Source organism: Phytophthora sojae (genome assembly GCF_000149755.1).
Source record: "Phytophthora sojae unplaced genomic scaffold PHYSOscaffold_6, whole genome shotgun sequence".
NCBI lineage: Eukaryota > Oomycota > Peronosporomycetes > Peronosporales > Peronosporaceae > Phytophthora > Phytophthora sojae.
The window spans coordinates 2,769,044-2,783,679 of record NW_009258120.1 but is presented as its reverse complement, the minus strand read 5'-3'; the positions used below and the strand labels follow the sequence as shown (position 1 = coordinate 2,783,679).

General features: G+C 51.4%; 5 protein-coding genes across 5 annotated transcripts; 4 read left to right on the top strand and 1 right to left on the bottom strand.

The window, feature by feature from the left end:
• Nucleotides 1–126: 126 nt before the first annotated feature.
• On the top strand, nt 127–705 carry PHYSODRAFT_335455 (hypothetical protein; the record flags this gene model as incomplete). The annotated part of the gene is made up of 1 exon (XM_009532846.1): nt 127–705. One exon carries the CDS (start codon nt 127–129, stop codon nt 703–705), a length of 579 nt encoding a protein of 192 aa, XP_009531141.1.
• Nucleotides 706–860: 155 nt separating this feature from the next.
• PHYSODRAFT_249473 (hypothetical protein) lies at nt 861–1,439 on the top strand (the record flags this gene model as incomplete). The annotated part of the gene is made up of 1 exon (XM_009532845.1): nt 861–1,439. One exon carries the CDS (start codon nt 861–863, stop codon nt 1,437–1,439), a length of 579 nt encoding a protein of 192 aa, XP_009531140.1.
• Nucleotides 1,440–2,217: 778 nt separating this feature from the next.
• PHYSODRAFT_355010 (hypothetical protein) lies at nt 2,218–4,632 on the top strand. The gene has a single exon (XM_009532844.1). It carries the CDS (start codon nt 2,315–2,317, stop codon nt 3,161–3,163), a length of 849 nt encoding a protein of 282 aa, XP_009531139.1. The 5' UTR covers nt 2,218–2,314; the 3' UTR covers nt 3,164–4,632.
• Nucleotides 4,633–4,779: 147 nt separating this feature from the next.
• On the bottom strand, nt 4,780–5,103 carry PHYSODRAFT_303139 (hypothetical protein; the record flags this gene model as incomplete). Its single annotated transcript, XM_009532843.1, has 1 exon — nt 4,780–5,103. One exon carries the CDS (start codon nt 5,101–5,103, stop codon nt 4,780–4,782), a length of 324 nt encoding a protein of 107 aa, XP_009531138.1.
• Nucleotides 5,104–11,095: 5,992 nt separating this feature from the next.
• On the top strand, nt 11,096–12,868 carry PHYSODRAFT_316775 (hypothetical protein; the record flags this gene model as incomplete). Its single annotated transcript, XM_009532842.1, has 2 exons — nt 11,096–12,361; nt 12,416–12,868. 2 exons carry the CDS (start codon nt 11,096–11,098, stop codon nt 12,866–12,868), a joined length of 1,719 nt encoding a protein of 572 aa, XP_009531137.1.
• Between the last annotated feature and the right edge of the window lie 1,768 nt (nt 12,869–14,636).

Here is a 14,636-nt window from a genome sequence, read left to right as displayed (position 1 = left end):
AGCGAAGCAAAACGGACCCTGTCAGTCACAACGTCTTCGTTTGTCGTAAAAATACCAAGTTACGATCGAAAGTGGTGAATGGCATGGTGAACAGAAGCAAATAAAGCTGCTCCACACTCGCAAATCATGTCGATATCGTCGGGCGGGGCGCTCGCACAAGGGATTCTCGTGAGTTTCAACTCTCTGCTCTGCACGTACTGCTTGACGGTGGCGATCGTCATCATTTGGCAGCCATGTTCGGCCTCCCGTCTTTCGACCGACCCAGCGGAGCATAGCGCTACCAGGGCGTGCAGAACTTCGGAGCTGGAGCTTTTCATGTTGGCGTTCCACTTGGCGTTTGCTGCGTTGTCACTAGCGGGTGCAATCGTGGCGTACATCGGCCATATCGTGCTGGTGCGAATCACGCGTGCCATGCTCGTCGTCTTCGCTGCGATCTATACAGCACTCGCGATTTATCAAGCCGTAGCAGATCATTTGACGTCGCTGCTCGGTCCGCTCGAGCTCGTCGTTTCTGTCGTGACGTTTGCTGTAGGAGTGCCCAGTGGGGTGTTGTACGAGCGCGAGCTGCGCTCCCATCGACAGGTGCTACCTGACGCATTTAACGGGGTGCTTCCATCGAGCTCCTCGTCGACAACCAGCAGCCATCGGACAATAGACCGCCAACCTAGCGCAGTAACTCCAGCCGCCGTCCGCTTGGCTTGGTGATAGCCATCGAGTTGTTCATCAGCTTCTCTCCTGTTGATCCAGAGCGCAAGTGTCGATATACTAGAAGTGCATGGAGGGGATGAACTCCGCCATCTTCCTGAAATAGTAGTTGGCGCAGTGCACTCCAGAACCATGGACACACGCAGTACAGACCCATGCCGATCTCGACTCATGGGTTGCTCGCGCAGTGGGTGCTTGTCACGTTCAACGCGCTGCTGAGTGCGTACTCCCTGGCGGTCGTTGTCGCCATCACATTGCGTCCGTGTTCAAGCTCCAGCATTTCAACCGACCCTGGGGAGCACTTGGCCACGACAACCTGCACCATCTCGTACCTGGAGCTGTTCCTGCTTGGATTCCACTTGGCGTTCGCAGCGCTGGCACTCGCAGGCGGGGTCGTGGCGTACGTCGGCCACATCGTCCTACTACACGTCACGCACGGGCTGCCTTTGGTGTTTGCAGCGATCTACTTGGCTCTGGCTGTCTACGAGCTGGCGGTCGTGAGACCGGTGACGCTCATGGGTCCACTGGAGCTGGTCGTCGCCATACTGACCTTCGCTGTGGGGGTGCCCAGCGGCGCCGTCTACGAGCGCTGCGACCGTCGAGTGATCCCCGACGCGTTCGACAGCGTCCTGCCCAGCAATCCGTGGTCGGTGCCCGGACTCGAGCGGACGATCAGGCGGTCGACAGCAGCAGGAGCAGCAACAACAACAGCTCGTTCGGCCTGGACGCGGTGAATTATTAGGTATACCGCCGGTATGATAAGGAATGACAAAGTGCAGGAAGGACGCCATGTTGCACACGTACTGTACGTCGTACAGGTGCAACAGCGGCAACTTGACCATCCAATCGGCGCGTCAGCATCTGCGATTACGGAACCGCCCCATCCTTTTAGCCAATCATCGATTTTAATTTAAGTTTGAGCCAATCGTACCGTGGCGTTGAAAAGTGTCGATCGTCGACAAAAGGCGATGCGTCATCATGTACCCCGAATAGAGGCCCCTACGGGATGATCCGCGACACCCTGCCAAACCTGGGAAACCTTATACCCCAAATGATCGCGAACGAGTTGGTTCGCAATCGCTTGCCCTTGTGTTGAAAGCTTTGCCCGACGGCGGTGTGAGTTGCTCTCAGTTCGAACTAGCTGCCAACGAGTGGCGGAGCGCGCGCGCCGAAAGGTCGCCGGGTAACGGGCGAGTCAGCGTGCTATAGTCGCGCATCAGAACCGGCAGCCCGTCCTGCCAACTCGGCCAAGCCCGCACCGCGAGCTCAAATACAAGCAAGCAAGTGAGTTTGACCACTGCAAATAGTACTCTTACACCAGGCCACTCGTGATCGCCTCGCTTTCGCTCTCCCGTTTACCAGCATTTCGGCGAATCTCGGCTATAACTAACCTGCGATCCCATATCCTCCCTTTATCTTCAATCACTCCCACCTCTGCGGTATCTATTTTCACAGGTCCCTGACCCGGACGTGCTCGTCTCGATTGCGTGGCGACTCGCTCTCACTCCCCAATCAGTCCGCCAGGCCATAGACGCCCCGAGTCAGACGGCAGAGTGGCCGGCCCAGAGCAGATAGATAGACCCCGCCCCCATAGACGCCAGCCACAGCCATGACCATGACGCAGCTACAGACCAGCGCAGCCTCGACCAACGCCTCGTTCAAGCACGTGCCGGCCGTGGGCGCCGACGCCCCCGGCCTCACGTGCCTGGGCGAGCGCGTGACCACGACGTTCGTGGCCGAGACGGCGCTGCCCACCGATGGCGGCCTGTTCCGCGTGCGCGCGTACCGCTCCGTGGGCTCCCTGCGCGAGAGCGAGCCCGTGGCCATGATCACGGGCGACGTGCGGGGCAAGCGCAACGTGCCCGTGCGCGTGCACGACCAGTGCTTCACGTCCGAGGTCTTCGGCTCGCTCAAGTGCGACTGCAGGGAGCAGCTGGACTACGCCAAGGCGTACACCAAGCAGCACGGCGGCGTGGTCATCTACATGCCCCAGGAGGGCCGCGGCATCGGCCTGGCCAACAAGATCATGGCCTACTCGATGCAGGAGCGCGGCCTCGACACGGTGGACGCCAACCGCGTGCTGGGCTTCAAGGACGACTACCGCTCGTACGAGCCCGTGCCGGCCATCCTCAAGGACCTGGGCGTGCAGTCCATCCGCCTGCTGACCAACAACCCGCGCAAGATCCGCCTGCTGAGCCAGCTGGGCATCACCGTGGAGGGCCGCCTGCCCGTGGTGATCAAGGGCGGCGAGTTCAGCCAGGGATACCTGACGGCCAAGGCCAAGAGGATGTCCCACTTGCTGCCTGGCGCCCCCGGGGAGGCGTCCGCTGACGGCAGCGGCGAGGACACGTCCACGGACGAGAGCCAAGACGAGGAGGAGCTGCAGACCAACCCGCAGGAGGCTGTAGCAGCCGCATCTCCCACGGCCTCGTCCACCTCGTCCTCCGGAGGCTACTAGCCCGTATCTATGAAGGCTGGAGGATGGAAGGACAGCATCATATCAGCGGGGGAACGCGGTTGAAGACGGAAGATGACGACGAACCGGCGAGTGCTTGAGGGGACGGACGGGTGGATGGCCCCGCCACGAGGACATCGATGACCTTCGCGTGCAGCGCCTTCCCTCCCTGGTCTCCCCGTCGACCAGCCTCGCCCCGCCTCGCCTGCCCCCTCCCTCTTGCCCACAAGGGTTTCGCCCGACTCGGTGTCCGACCAGCTTCAACGTTGAGCAAACAGTGCTTGAAGTGGATCGAGTTGAAGTGATCGAGCGAAACCAAGCGGCAGTTTTGAAGCGGGAGCCCCGGCCTCTCAACTCTCGACTGTATCCCCCGAGGCCCCCCCGGAGACGACCCCGAAGCTGTAGACTATTTAGCACGCCCAGCAGCGCATTGAACAAACACACACACAAATCATTATGCAAAACACGAAGACGCCAATTTATCCATCAGCAGCAGCATGACGAGCGTCCAGCAGAGGGAGGGAGCTCCCGCTCCAGGTCAAAGACACGGTCACACATCACCAAGCTCCAATTGGCTTAAAATTAAAATCACCCCATATTTATCCAATCAAAACATCCCATCAATCGACCCAATCACAAGCGTCCACGGCGGTTCCTCCCTTCATCCAAATTTATCCAAGTCCAAGTGCACCAAGAGACCTGCAAGGCCAGAGCAGGCAGCAGCTCTTCGACGGACGTGGCGCCCAAGGCAATCCGATCTCTCCGCGTCGCAGTCGCGCAACACAGAGAAGACTCTCTCCATCCCAGAATCCGCGCTTGAACCCGCTCTATAGCTGCAGGACGCGATGCTGGACGACAACCGCAAGATCGGCACGCTGCTGCTGGGGCTGGGCTTCGCCTTCTTGCTGCTGGGCGTGCTCATGTTCTTCGACGCGGCCATGCTGGCGCTGGGCGACGTGCTGTTCCTGAGCGGCGTGGCGCTCACCATCGGCCTGTCGCGCACGGTGCGCTTCTTCACGCGCAAGGAGCGGTGGCGCGGCATCGTGTGCTTCCTGGGCGGCATTTTGCTGGTGATGCTGCGCTACCCGGTGATCGGCATGATCGTGCAGAGCTTTGGGTTCCTCAACCTCTTCGGCTCCTTCTTCCCCGTGGCTGTGGCCTTCCTGCGCCAGACGCCCGTGGTCGGCAACGTGCTCAACCTGCCGGTCATCAGCGAGATCGTGGACCGACTAGCAGGGGCGCAGAAGCGCGGCTACCAGGTGTAGTGAGGACTGGGCGGGAGGTGTAGATCAGTTGGAGATATTGCAGAGAGAGGAGAAGGGAACGATAGAAGGTGGAGGTAGGAGAATGATATCTACGGAAATGAAGTGTCGCGACCGTGGGGTTTTCGGTGAATTGCCACCACCTTGAGTGATCACCATAGCGCCTAGCATGCGTTAGGGTGATCTTTCAGCAACTGTTTGAGAACCGACAAATGGCAAGGATTACTACTTTTAAGTAGTATTGTATTGTACTTACATGGCATCAAACTTAGCCAATGACGAGTGGGGTTTAAGCTAAGAAGAACCAAATACAAGTGGAATTTTGTTTCAACCGTCCATTCAACTTTAATCCACCGCTCAGTTCGTGTTTTTCGACAATGCCTTGACGTATCGCTCGATCATTTCGTCGGAGGTTGGCACACAGTTAAGCTTCAGCTTTAGGTCCGTTGGATCCTTCTTTTCAGCGATCCATTTGGTGATCAGAGCACTCTGCAAGTTCGTCGCCAGTTCCTCTGTACTGGGGTTGCTCGTTCCCGCATGGAACATCCATAACAGAGCTGGGTCGTCGTAGTTATACGTGAATCTATCGATCATGGCCGCTTTCTTTTCAGGGTACCGCTCGTTGAAGCCATCCAGGTATTTTTCCCACATTCTGAACTTTGGGCTGAAAAGTGTCGCCATATCGGTTTTGTGGAGCTTTAGGGAGTGAAGCGCATGCTGCGGAAGATACTTTTTGTCCAGCCAGTACTTGACCCACTCTTTCTCCGCCAGTTTTTGCAATGTTCAAGCCTTGCCTTTTCCAAACACTGGTTCAAGGCACTAGGATTTTTCATCCCCGTCGTGACCATTTCTTCCACTTTACCCCACGTATATCGGTGAAGAAGCGTCCTGAACCAGATTTTTCCTGTCCTGGATTATTCTTGTTGAAATTCGCAGTTCGAAGAACTGTCGATTGGGGAAGGTTTTTGGATGACATCGAACGACATTCGCGCTACATTTGTAGCTTCCCCTGCCGGCGGATGACATCGAACGACATTCATGCTACACGGGACCATCGGCACATCATAGATAGATAAAGGATATTGAAGCCGACTAGAACAAATAATAAAGGTGCAATTGTGTATATTATAGCTATTTCTAAGCTGTGAGATTCCGAACACTGAAGCTCGACAAGAATGCAATAATTTCTGTTTTACAACGACTGGGCTTCGACCCAAACCAGTGAGTTTGCCTAAAGAAAAGTAGTCGAATTTGGGTTCAACATCAAAATCCAAGTTGCCCAAGTAGATATTACTACAGTTTACCATAGCTAGCGACACGGCTTGTCAAAAAACAGTTAATAAACTTCTTCTTCATACGAAAGCACTATGGCCGCGGTGTGATGATAGTGCAGCATTCACCCTGAAACACGTGCGCTCACGCTGGGCGAGAAGAACTACATGTGCGTTCGCATTCCTGTCGAGGGGATCCAACGAACGACAGATTCGCCAAATGTCGACACACCAGTGAAAGGTGATTTTCCGTAGTGATGTGTGAAGAGCAGGGAATGAATAATTCAATTTGTTTGCACAACGTCTGGGCATACGTTGTAGTGTATAAACTTTTGTTGCATACAAAAGCGACACTGCGTGTTGTGTGTATGCCATATCGTGTCCCGGGTTTGGGGCATTTTTCGCAGAGCAGACTACTACTTCCGAATTACTTCGATTTTGCGTTGGCCATGCTACCGTAACTCGAGCATTTAAACTGTCAATTCGACCTTTTCATTCTGTCATGGGTCATAACTTTTATTATACCCTCCTCTTTCAGACACACGAGAAGATGATTAAATCAGTTAATCAGAGAGATTAACTGAAAATCTTGTGCAATTTTCGTGGCATACATTGTTGACAGGCTGGTTTGTGTGAATCCCCACACGTATTGAAATGCGTTAAGGTGTATTAGATTGAACATTCCACTGAGACTTCGCCAAAAACTACTTCAATTATTTTTAACGATATGTGATCCAAAATGGGAGGTATATCTTGAGTTTTCCGTTCAACGATTTTGTATCCAACGCAAACGCTATCTAGCAGAGAGCCAAAGAGCTGCACCCAATGGTATGTCTTCTCCGGAGAAAAGGCTAGAAGCTAGCGCAAAAAGAATGACGACCGTGTATGAAACTGGAAGGAACCTAGTTCAAATTAATCGAGCTAGGAATGGCTCATGTGGGTTCATTAAAAACCTAGCTGCTGTCGCTCAGGCATTTTATCTACACAGACTTTGGTTGGTATTATTCTTGCTTTGTGTGAGACTACATTGCGACCAGCAGGGATTCCCCGAGCTCATTCACTACTGGTGGTGTATTAATACAATTATGCACTACTTGATCCTGTTCTTGTCAAACAACTTCGAAGTACATCGTTACCGATGTTAGTTTAGAACATCATAATGCTACATGAATACGGTACGGCCAGCTTAATACTTGATAAATGGCAATGGCATACTTGGACGAATTGAAGCAGACACGGGTTTTGTTGTTAGATATTCAGGCGACCCGGACGAAATATGTGTGTGACTGCGCCATGTTGTATCTAACAGCGTTTGAATGCTTCTAAGTTACGTCGTCGCTGTACGCCCCGGATTCCTGCGCGAGAGGAAGCCCGACCGGACAGTATCAAAGCGAAGGGCAAATACCAGGTGTATCCTGCTCCTACAGGCGATCGAGATCCAGTTTTGACGTATCAAATTTGAAACAAATTGCTGGCTTCATCCGTTTTCCCAGCAGGTTCAGTTGAGCAGTTAGCCTGGCAGCACTAAATCTCAAATACACGGATTTTTCTTCTTTTGTCTCCTCCGGTAAGTTTCCGAGCAAAACACGGAAAAATGTTCTGCCTAGGCATCAGCGCACATTTCAGTGGCAGGAAGGAAGGAAGGAAAGTACGTTGATTAGCTAGTTGTCGATGATCGTTCTGCTAAGTACAAAAGAACTAAAATTAAAACTAAATCCGTGAAATATTGATCCGACGAGCACGAGGAGCCCGAAGCGTTGAAGTACCAACTCAACTAAACTCTGCGTTTTTCAATCCATCGGAGTGACAATATATACTGTAGACTGGCAATGCCTTTTGAAAAGAAGCGATCAAACTTGGTACACTTGGTTATACAGTGCTAGATTAGGCAGATGCTGCGGCTGCGAAGCAGGCGCAGGAGATGCCGAATGCATCGTTTCCCTCTACAAGTATCCGTGCAAGCTAGCTTCGAACTGCGAAACCCCCCGGGTCCACCACCCGGGTCCCCAATCTTTGACGTATGTAGTTCATAACAGCGGGTCACTGAGAGTTTTAGTTTCCCCCACGTCGTCAAGTGCTAGCTTCGTGAACACTTCATATGTGAATTCGTTTGCCGCCAGATAACTCTGCAGCCTCTTCTTCTGGATATTAGAGCAGCGCCATTCATGCTGGGGAACGTCTTGGCCACTCGTAGGAGCTGATTCAGAGGTCGGTCCTCAAAGCGAGTTAGCAGTGTCGAGAGCGCCGTAGATGCCTTGCGGAAATCTTCCTTGGTGACGATATTCATGTACGTAAACCATCGAGAACGTCGTCGATTGACTTCCCACTGCTCCGCCATGAGTTCATCTAGATAGACTCAAATCTAGTGGCCATGATTCGTGTTGAGTCTTTCAACTTTGCCGCTCCAAGCATCGCCGCCACGTCGGCATCGCGAATGCCCGCGTCAACCTCTCGAGTATCGTCGTTTTATCTCGGGGCTTCTTGACGTTAAAGGACTTAAGGTATTTATCCCAACTGTGAAACAACGGGTTCTCCAAAACATTTTCCAGCGGATTGACGGAATAGCTGAACGACTCCTTACAGAGTCCGAGCTGTTCAAGAACTCGAGCAGGTTTTTCGTCACGGTGTAGCCAATATTTGAGCAGCTCGTCCTGTAAATTACTCACGCTGGGTTTCGATTTTTTCACACTCTTCGCTTCTAAACAGAAGGCCAGCATCGTCGTATACTTTCATAAGTGTCGGCAGCATTAATGTTTGGTGTCCGGGGTATTTGGCGTTGAAATCGTATTTGGCGTGATAAGTCAGTGCATCATCATCAGCCTGTAACGAGTGAGGCTTTGTACATGTACCGACCTCATCAAACTAAATATTTTCAGACTTTAATGAGGCGTTGTATAAATAATTTATGGGAAGGATGGAAAAGTATATGATGCACGCACATTTGTATAGACTAATGTAAAGAATGAGAACGACTCCCGTTTCTAAGGCCACCTCTCCAGTAGTTTCTTGCAGACAGTCTCCCTCGTGCAGCACTGCTGAGCTTAAAGCCCAACTTCTATCGCGTTGTTACTAAAGCTCAAGTCTCCGTCGGCGTACCTAGCGAAATACCTGTCCCACTGTTGGGGCCGTTTTCGGGATGCATTATTATATCCAGTACCATAGAGTCAACTACGCTGCATTTTTTTTACTTGATCAACCCCGAAACCATTGACCGCGTAAAGCTAAAATATTTCCGGCAGTCCTTGCCACACCTAAAATCTCGACACAGGTGTAAGTGCAATATTATTCTGTCAGAAACGGGAATCATGCTTCCAACGGATCGACATCCAGTGCAAGTAGCAGCCAATCTCAAAGCGTTTTGTATAAACTAAGCCACTCCGACAAAGAATTGGGCTACCTGCAACGAAATTTGGCCGGATGGCTCCGTGTATTGATTTATTTCTAGCGGAAAATGTTGCACTGGTAAGGAGTTGCAAACTGAAGTTTAAGCACGCTGGCGAAGGCACAATTGGGGAAGTAATGCGCTTCAAATTGGTTCGTGACAATCGATCTGGTGTAATCGAGCAAATTCCATCAAAGCGGCCGGAGTATGCTCGACTTGATCGCTGTCCAAACGCAGTTCCAACCCAGTTTTAAGATACAAGTATTATCCTACCTCTAGCCCCCCGAACAAACTGTCAAAGCAAATATCCAACATTTTTCTTTATGGGTTAACTGCCTGCAAATTCATTTTTTAATTGATATGCATTGTAGTTTAAAAGTCCATTGCAGGGATGGTTGAGCGGATATCTACTATGGCGGCTAGAAACGGCCTGCAGAACATGGCTCCCGCTTTTTGTTGCGAGACATTTGTACTCGATTCACAGAAAGACTGACCGAATGAGCTTAACTTCTTGTACCACCTCAAGCAAATGCGAAGAGCACCCGTCTTCGTGTTCTAAGCGACCCGTCTTCGTGATGAGAAAGTCAGTTCATTCTGGAACATCTAACCAATAATGTGCATTTTAATGTTCATTATTGCTTATTTATAAAAATGCAGCCAAAATATATTCGTACCATGCATCACTTGCGACTACTAGGACGAAGTTTCTCTGCACAATCGCACATTCCTCCATTCAGAGGCAGCTCCAACACAGCCCTGGGCTCCCGGATTTAGTTCCTATTCGGCAGGCCCTCCGACAATTCGTCTGCAATGAAATTTAAGTAAATCAACAAAGTAACTAATTGTAGGGAAGTTCTTGGTACGGATACATACATTATTCCTGCTGACCGCGCAATATCGTACCACTACGGCCTGCATCTCACTTTGTAGCGTTCACTACGTCTGCTACCGTCTTCACACCCCACAGCTGGCGGTTCACCTTGAGGAAAAGAATGGTCTCCAGGTGAACAGGAAGCAATCCTGCGGGAATGCGGAGGCCTACAAAGTGTTAAGACAGCAAGCTGCGGCTGGTTCTGCAGCTGCGCACGGCTGCGAAGGCTAACGACTGGCAGGGACCGAGATTTATAATACAGCAGAGGGTACAAAACAATGTTTGACGGTACTCGACGTCTGTTATTGATATTTTTCGAGGTTGCAAAACAATAAATAATTCCATACAAATATTACAGTAGTACTTCCACTTCAATGTATTATTCGGAGGCTTGCTATTCGGGCTCCAGGTAACAATTCATGTAAAGTTAGACAGCGCACACACTGGCAATGTTGCAGGATGTCAACACGCCAACCTCACGCAACGTAAGGACACTGACCGTTATGTTGCAGGATGTCAATGTAGCCGGGGAACCAAGTCACCTTCGACTTGTTGCGTAAGTAGCAAACGCACCTTCGCTGGATCCGGCGCTGGTCAGTGATCTCTACGCGACGAAGCTCCTTGACGCTGAAGGGGGGGGGCACCATCCATCGGGTTAAGAATAAAATAATGGGTGGCCATCATCTGTCAGGGTGAAAACCTCGTCCAGAAAATGGTCGCGATTTTTTATTTGTCCAATTTGGACACTCCAAATGCCCCTGAACGGAGGAAGTATTGTAATGAATTGTATTGTACTGTATTTGTATTGTACTGCATTTGTATTTTATTGTATTTGTATTGTATTGTATTATGCGACTTTGGGCACAACGGATTCTACTGTACATCAACCTTCCTTGCAAACAGAATCCGTTTAAGTACGACCACCCTATCAAGGGAGGAACTTGACCTCCCATTTGAGAATCGTTCGTGTTGAGGAAAGATGTGAAGCTGTCACTGACTTGCGCAGTTGTCGGGAAGGCGGGAGAGTCGTTCGGCGTGGAGGTCGACAGTGACGTGCAGGTGTGGAAGTTGAGGGATAAGATCAAGAAAGCGATAAAGCACGACTTGAAGGGCGTCGACGAGAACAAGCTGGAGGTGTTCCTGGCGAAGATGGAGAGCGCGTGGCTTCCATCAGACTCGGACGTCGTGAAACAGCTGAAGAAAGGTGAGACGACTGGTCTCATCGAAGCGCTAACGAAGAAAGACCAAGTGCTGCAGTCCGAGCAACCCCTGGATGCCGCGCTGAATGGAATGGACCCTCCATCGCCTCTCCAGATCCACGTGCTTGTGATGGTTCCAGCGAGGGGGAAACGCTCTCGACGGTCTCGATGGCTGCCCAAGTCTTTTTATCCAGTAGTGAAGAAGCGCAGAGTGGGCGGACACGTTGAGGAGGACGAGACGGACCCATTTTCGAGGTTTTTCTGTATGAAAGGCTTTCCCCCGTTGGCGCACAAAAAGAAGGAATACGAAACGATTGTGGAGAGAGAGGCGTACGTCGTCATCTTTGCCCAGTTAATGGAGGAGGTGAAGACAAACTTCGAATACGATCAGACACAGCTAGATTATCCCGGCGAGGACAGTGAACCAGACGAGGATCGAGGCAAGGACTGCAACCTGATTGTCACGGGCAATCCTGGTACGGGCAAGAGTCGGTTCTACCTGTATTGCATCTTTCAACTCATTCTTCGTGAACGAGAGGATATTAAGCAGCTACCCCCATACGAGTTGGTGATGAACTACGGCCATGAATTTCACAAGTACGACGCTGGACGTGATGAATTTGTCGAATTGGCCGATGAGGATGTTGATCTGCTTCGGGCCCAACCTCACATGCTTCGACTTGTCGAGGCAACATCGACGCGGCTTGTGGGCTGGAGCGGAGTCTCGATTTTGTTTGCTGCTCCTGATGCTGAAGGCATGGATGATTTCGCGAAAGTGGGTGGTTTCCGGTACATCTTGCCGACATGGAGCTTGGAGGAACTGAAACAATACAACGCGTTGCTATCGGGCCGCCTGAAACTTGCTGACGAAGATTTGGTTTCAAGATACTACAAGTTTGGTGGAATCCCCCGGTTCGTCTTCACGAGAGCTGAGAGCGATGGTCAAGACGATTTGAATGAGGCGCTTAACTCATTCAGTGCGCTTGATATCATCGCTTATTGTAGATGCAATCACGCAGTGGAGGAGGGTAACTTAAGCCACCGTGTCCTTGAAATGGTTCCCACACGAGACGATTTCCGCGGGAGCTTTCATTTGGATTTTTTGTCCAAGCATATTGCTGAGTCGGTCGTTGCCAGAGTGCATGAAGAAAGCCTACACGGAGTCTCTCAATTCGCTATAGCTCACAGTGATGATGACTCGGGGAGTACGGCTGTCGTCCGAGGCCAGATTTACGAGATGCTGTGTCACTAATGGTTCTGCTTGTCCAAGACGAAAAAGTTGCAGTTTCGCCCGTTGCGTTTGACGCCTCTGGCTGATTTCATCATTCCGCACGACTTGAAAACGGTACGCTTCGCTGCACTGGACAAACTACAGCTCGCGGAGGGCTGGACGTACTACCGACCGACGTCAAAAACGTTTGGAGCGCTGGATGCATTTATCTCGGATGGGAGCTCGAAATGCTATGGATTGCAGATGACGCTGAACGAGGATCGTGGAATTAAAGCTGCACCACTGAACACGTTTCTCAAATGGTTGAAGGGTGCTGGCATCAAAACGGATCAGTTTTACTTCGTATTCGTGGTTCCAAGCAAAATCGCAGAGTCTTTTCGGAAACAAACACCCAGGACGACGACAACCGGTGCGGTCAGTCAAAAACCTGGAGCGTCGGCGAAGGTGAATCAGTTTGTAGCTGCGCTGGACGTTTTCAGTGGGAGCGAATGATATTGGACCAGTCAGTTGGTGAAGATTGAAGACGATGATGCTATAATCAATACATCGATCAGGTTGGTTTGCACGTTGTATCAAATATCGTGTTTGGGTCCTGGCACTCTCGTTGGAGTCAGCACTTTCAATTCTAGACATAATACGCGCCAGCATGTACCTGAATGAACTTCGAGATCCATAAAACCAATCCAAACAAGTTGTTTTGGACATCGTTCCCGTTGTCTGGACCCGCCGATTTGCACAATCTGCGGCACCCACATCATAATCTACGTCGACAAGAGCCTCTTCAACCCTAACTACAAAGCCGTTCCCTAGAGTACCAGGACTGACAGGCTCCGATGCGGTGGGGCCTGCCGTAGCGAAAGTGCGTGGAGTTGTTGTGGTTGCTTGCTTGCTTTTGGGTAAAATGCAAAGTGAGATTGATGCCTTTAAGTCTTCGGGCTAGCTACGGGCTCTATGTCTTCCTCTTGCTTTCTCCTTAGTGTCGTTCTAGAAGCTGAGCTAACCTATACTAAATGCAAGTGTTTTTCTGTTTTCGTAATCCTATATATGCATGTTTGTATACTTGTGCAGGTAGAGTTCTGGATTCCGGGCGCCAGGCAGTCTTGCGCAAGCCTGGCGCCAGCCTTCAAGCGACTCCGCGCGCAAGCTACTTGTGGCGGAGGAGGAGGCGGCGGCGCTGCGACGCCTGACTTCCTAGCCACCAGGTACGTCTTCCTTGAGCATGTCTGTTGCTGGCGTACCCGCTTGCGTGGGTGCCAGCAGCAGACATGCTGCATCATGACATCCCCCCGGACTTTTAATCGCGTTGGCGCTGTTGACGGAACTTGTGAAGAAGTTCACGCCAATGCGATACACGTTTGAGCTTGACCTCGTACTCCCAAGTGGTTTCCGAATCGGGAAGTCCGTGCCACTTGAGCAGCCAAAGCCGTTTGTTGTTGCGCTGTTTCTGCTGGAGCAGAGCCTCTGGGAAATGTAGTTCTTCGTCGGTTTCATCGTCGAGGAGTACTGGTGCAGACTTGGGCAAAGGTCGCGACGCGAAGCGTTGAGGGTTCGGAACGTCATGCTTGAGGAACTCAACATTGAAACTCGGGTGAAGGCGACTCATGTGGCGTGGTAGCTTGAGCTGTGCTACGTTGGAGTTGATCATCTTCTCGATTTCGAACGGGCCGATGTACCTCATCGCTAACTTCTCACGGTTGAGCTCCGTGTTAGCCGTGATGCGCTTGAGTGGCAAGTTACGCGTGTCCAGCAGGACAAGGTCTCCTTCCTTGAACTCCACGTCTCGGCGCTTCCTGTCATAGTACTTCGTTTGACGTTCTTGAGCTGCCAGGAGATTCTTGCGCGCCAATTCAATGATCTTCTTGCGTTCGTCAGCAAACTTCTGCGCAAAATCAACTAGCGGGACATCTTCATCACGAACTTCACCAGGTGTGCTCTGGGATACCAAGTTCCTGACCTTGCGTCCTGTGTCCACTTCGAACGGTGTAAGCGTTGTCGAGGAGCTCACCAGCGTCGCATGTGCGTACTCGATTGTTCCCAATTGTGTAGCCCAGTCTCGACCATATTAGGACACCATGCACCGTAATGCATCTTCCAAGACCAGGTTCTGACGCTCAGTCTGTCCATCCGCTTGGGCTCGATATGCCGTGGTGAGCGACAGCTTGACCACCATGATATCCATGAGCGACTTCCAAAACTTCGATATGAACTTGGGGTCTCGATCGCTGATGATCACCTTCGGCAGACCGTGATGCCGAACGAC

Excerpts from the sequence above, each read along its gene's own strand:
- PHYSODRAFT_355010 (XM_009532844.1), top strand. The coding sequence starts at position 2,315 with ATGACCATGACGCAGCTACAGACCAGCGCAGCCTCGACCAACGCCTCG.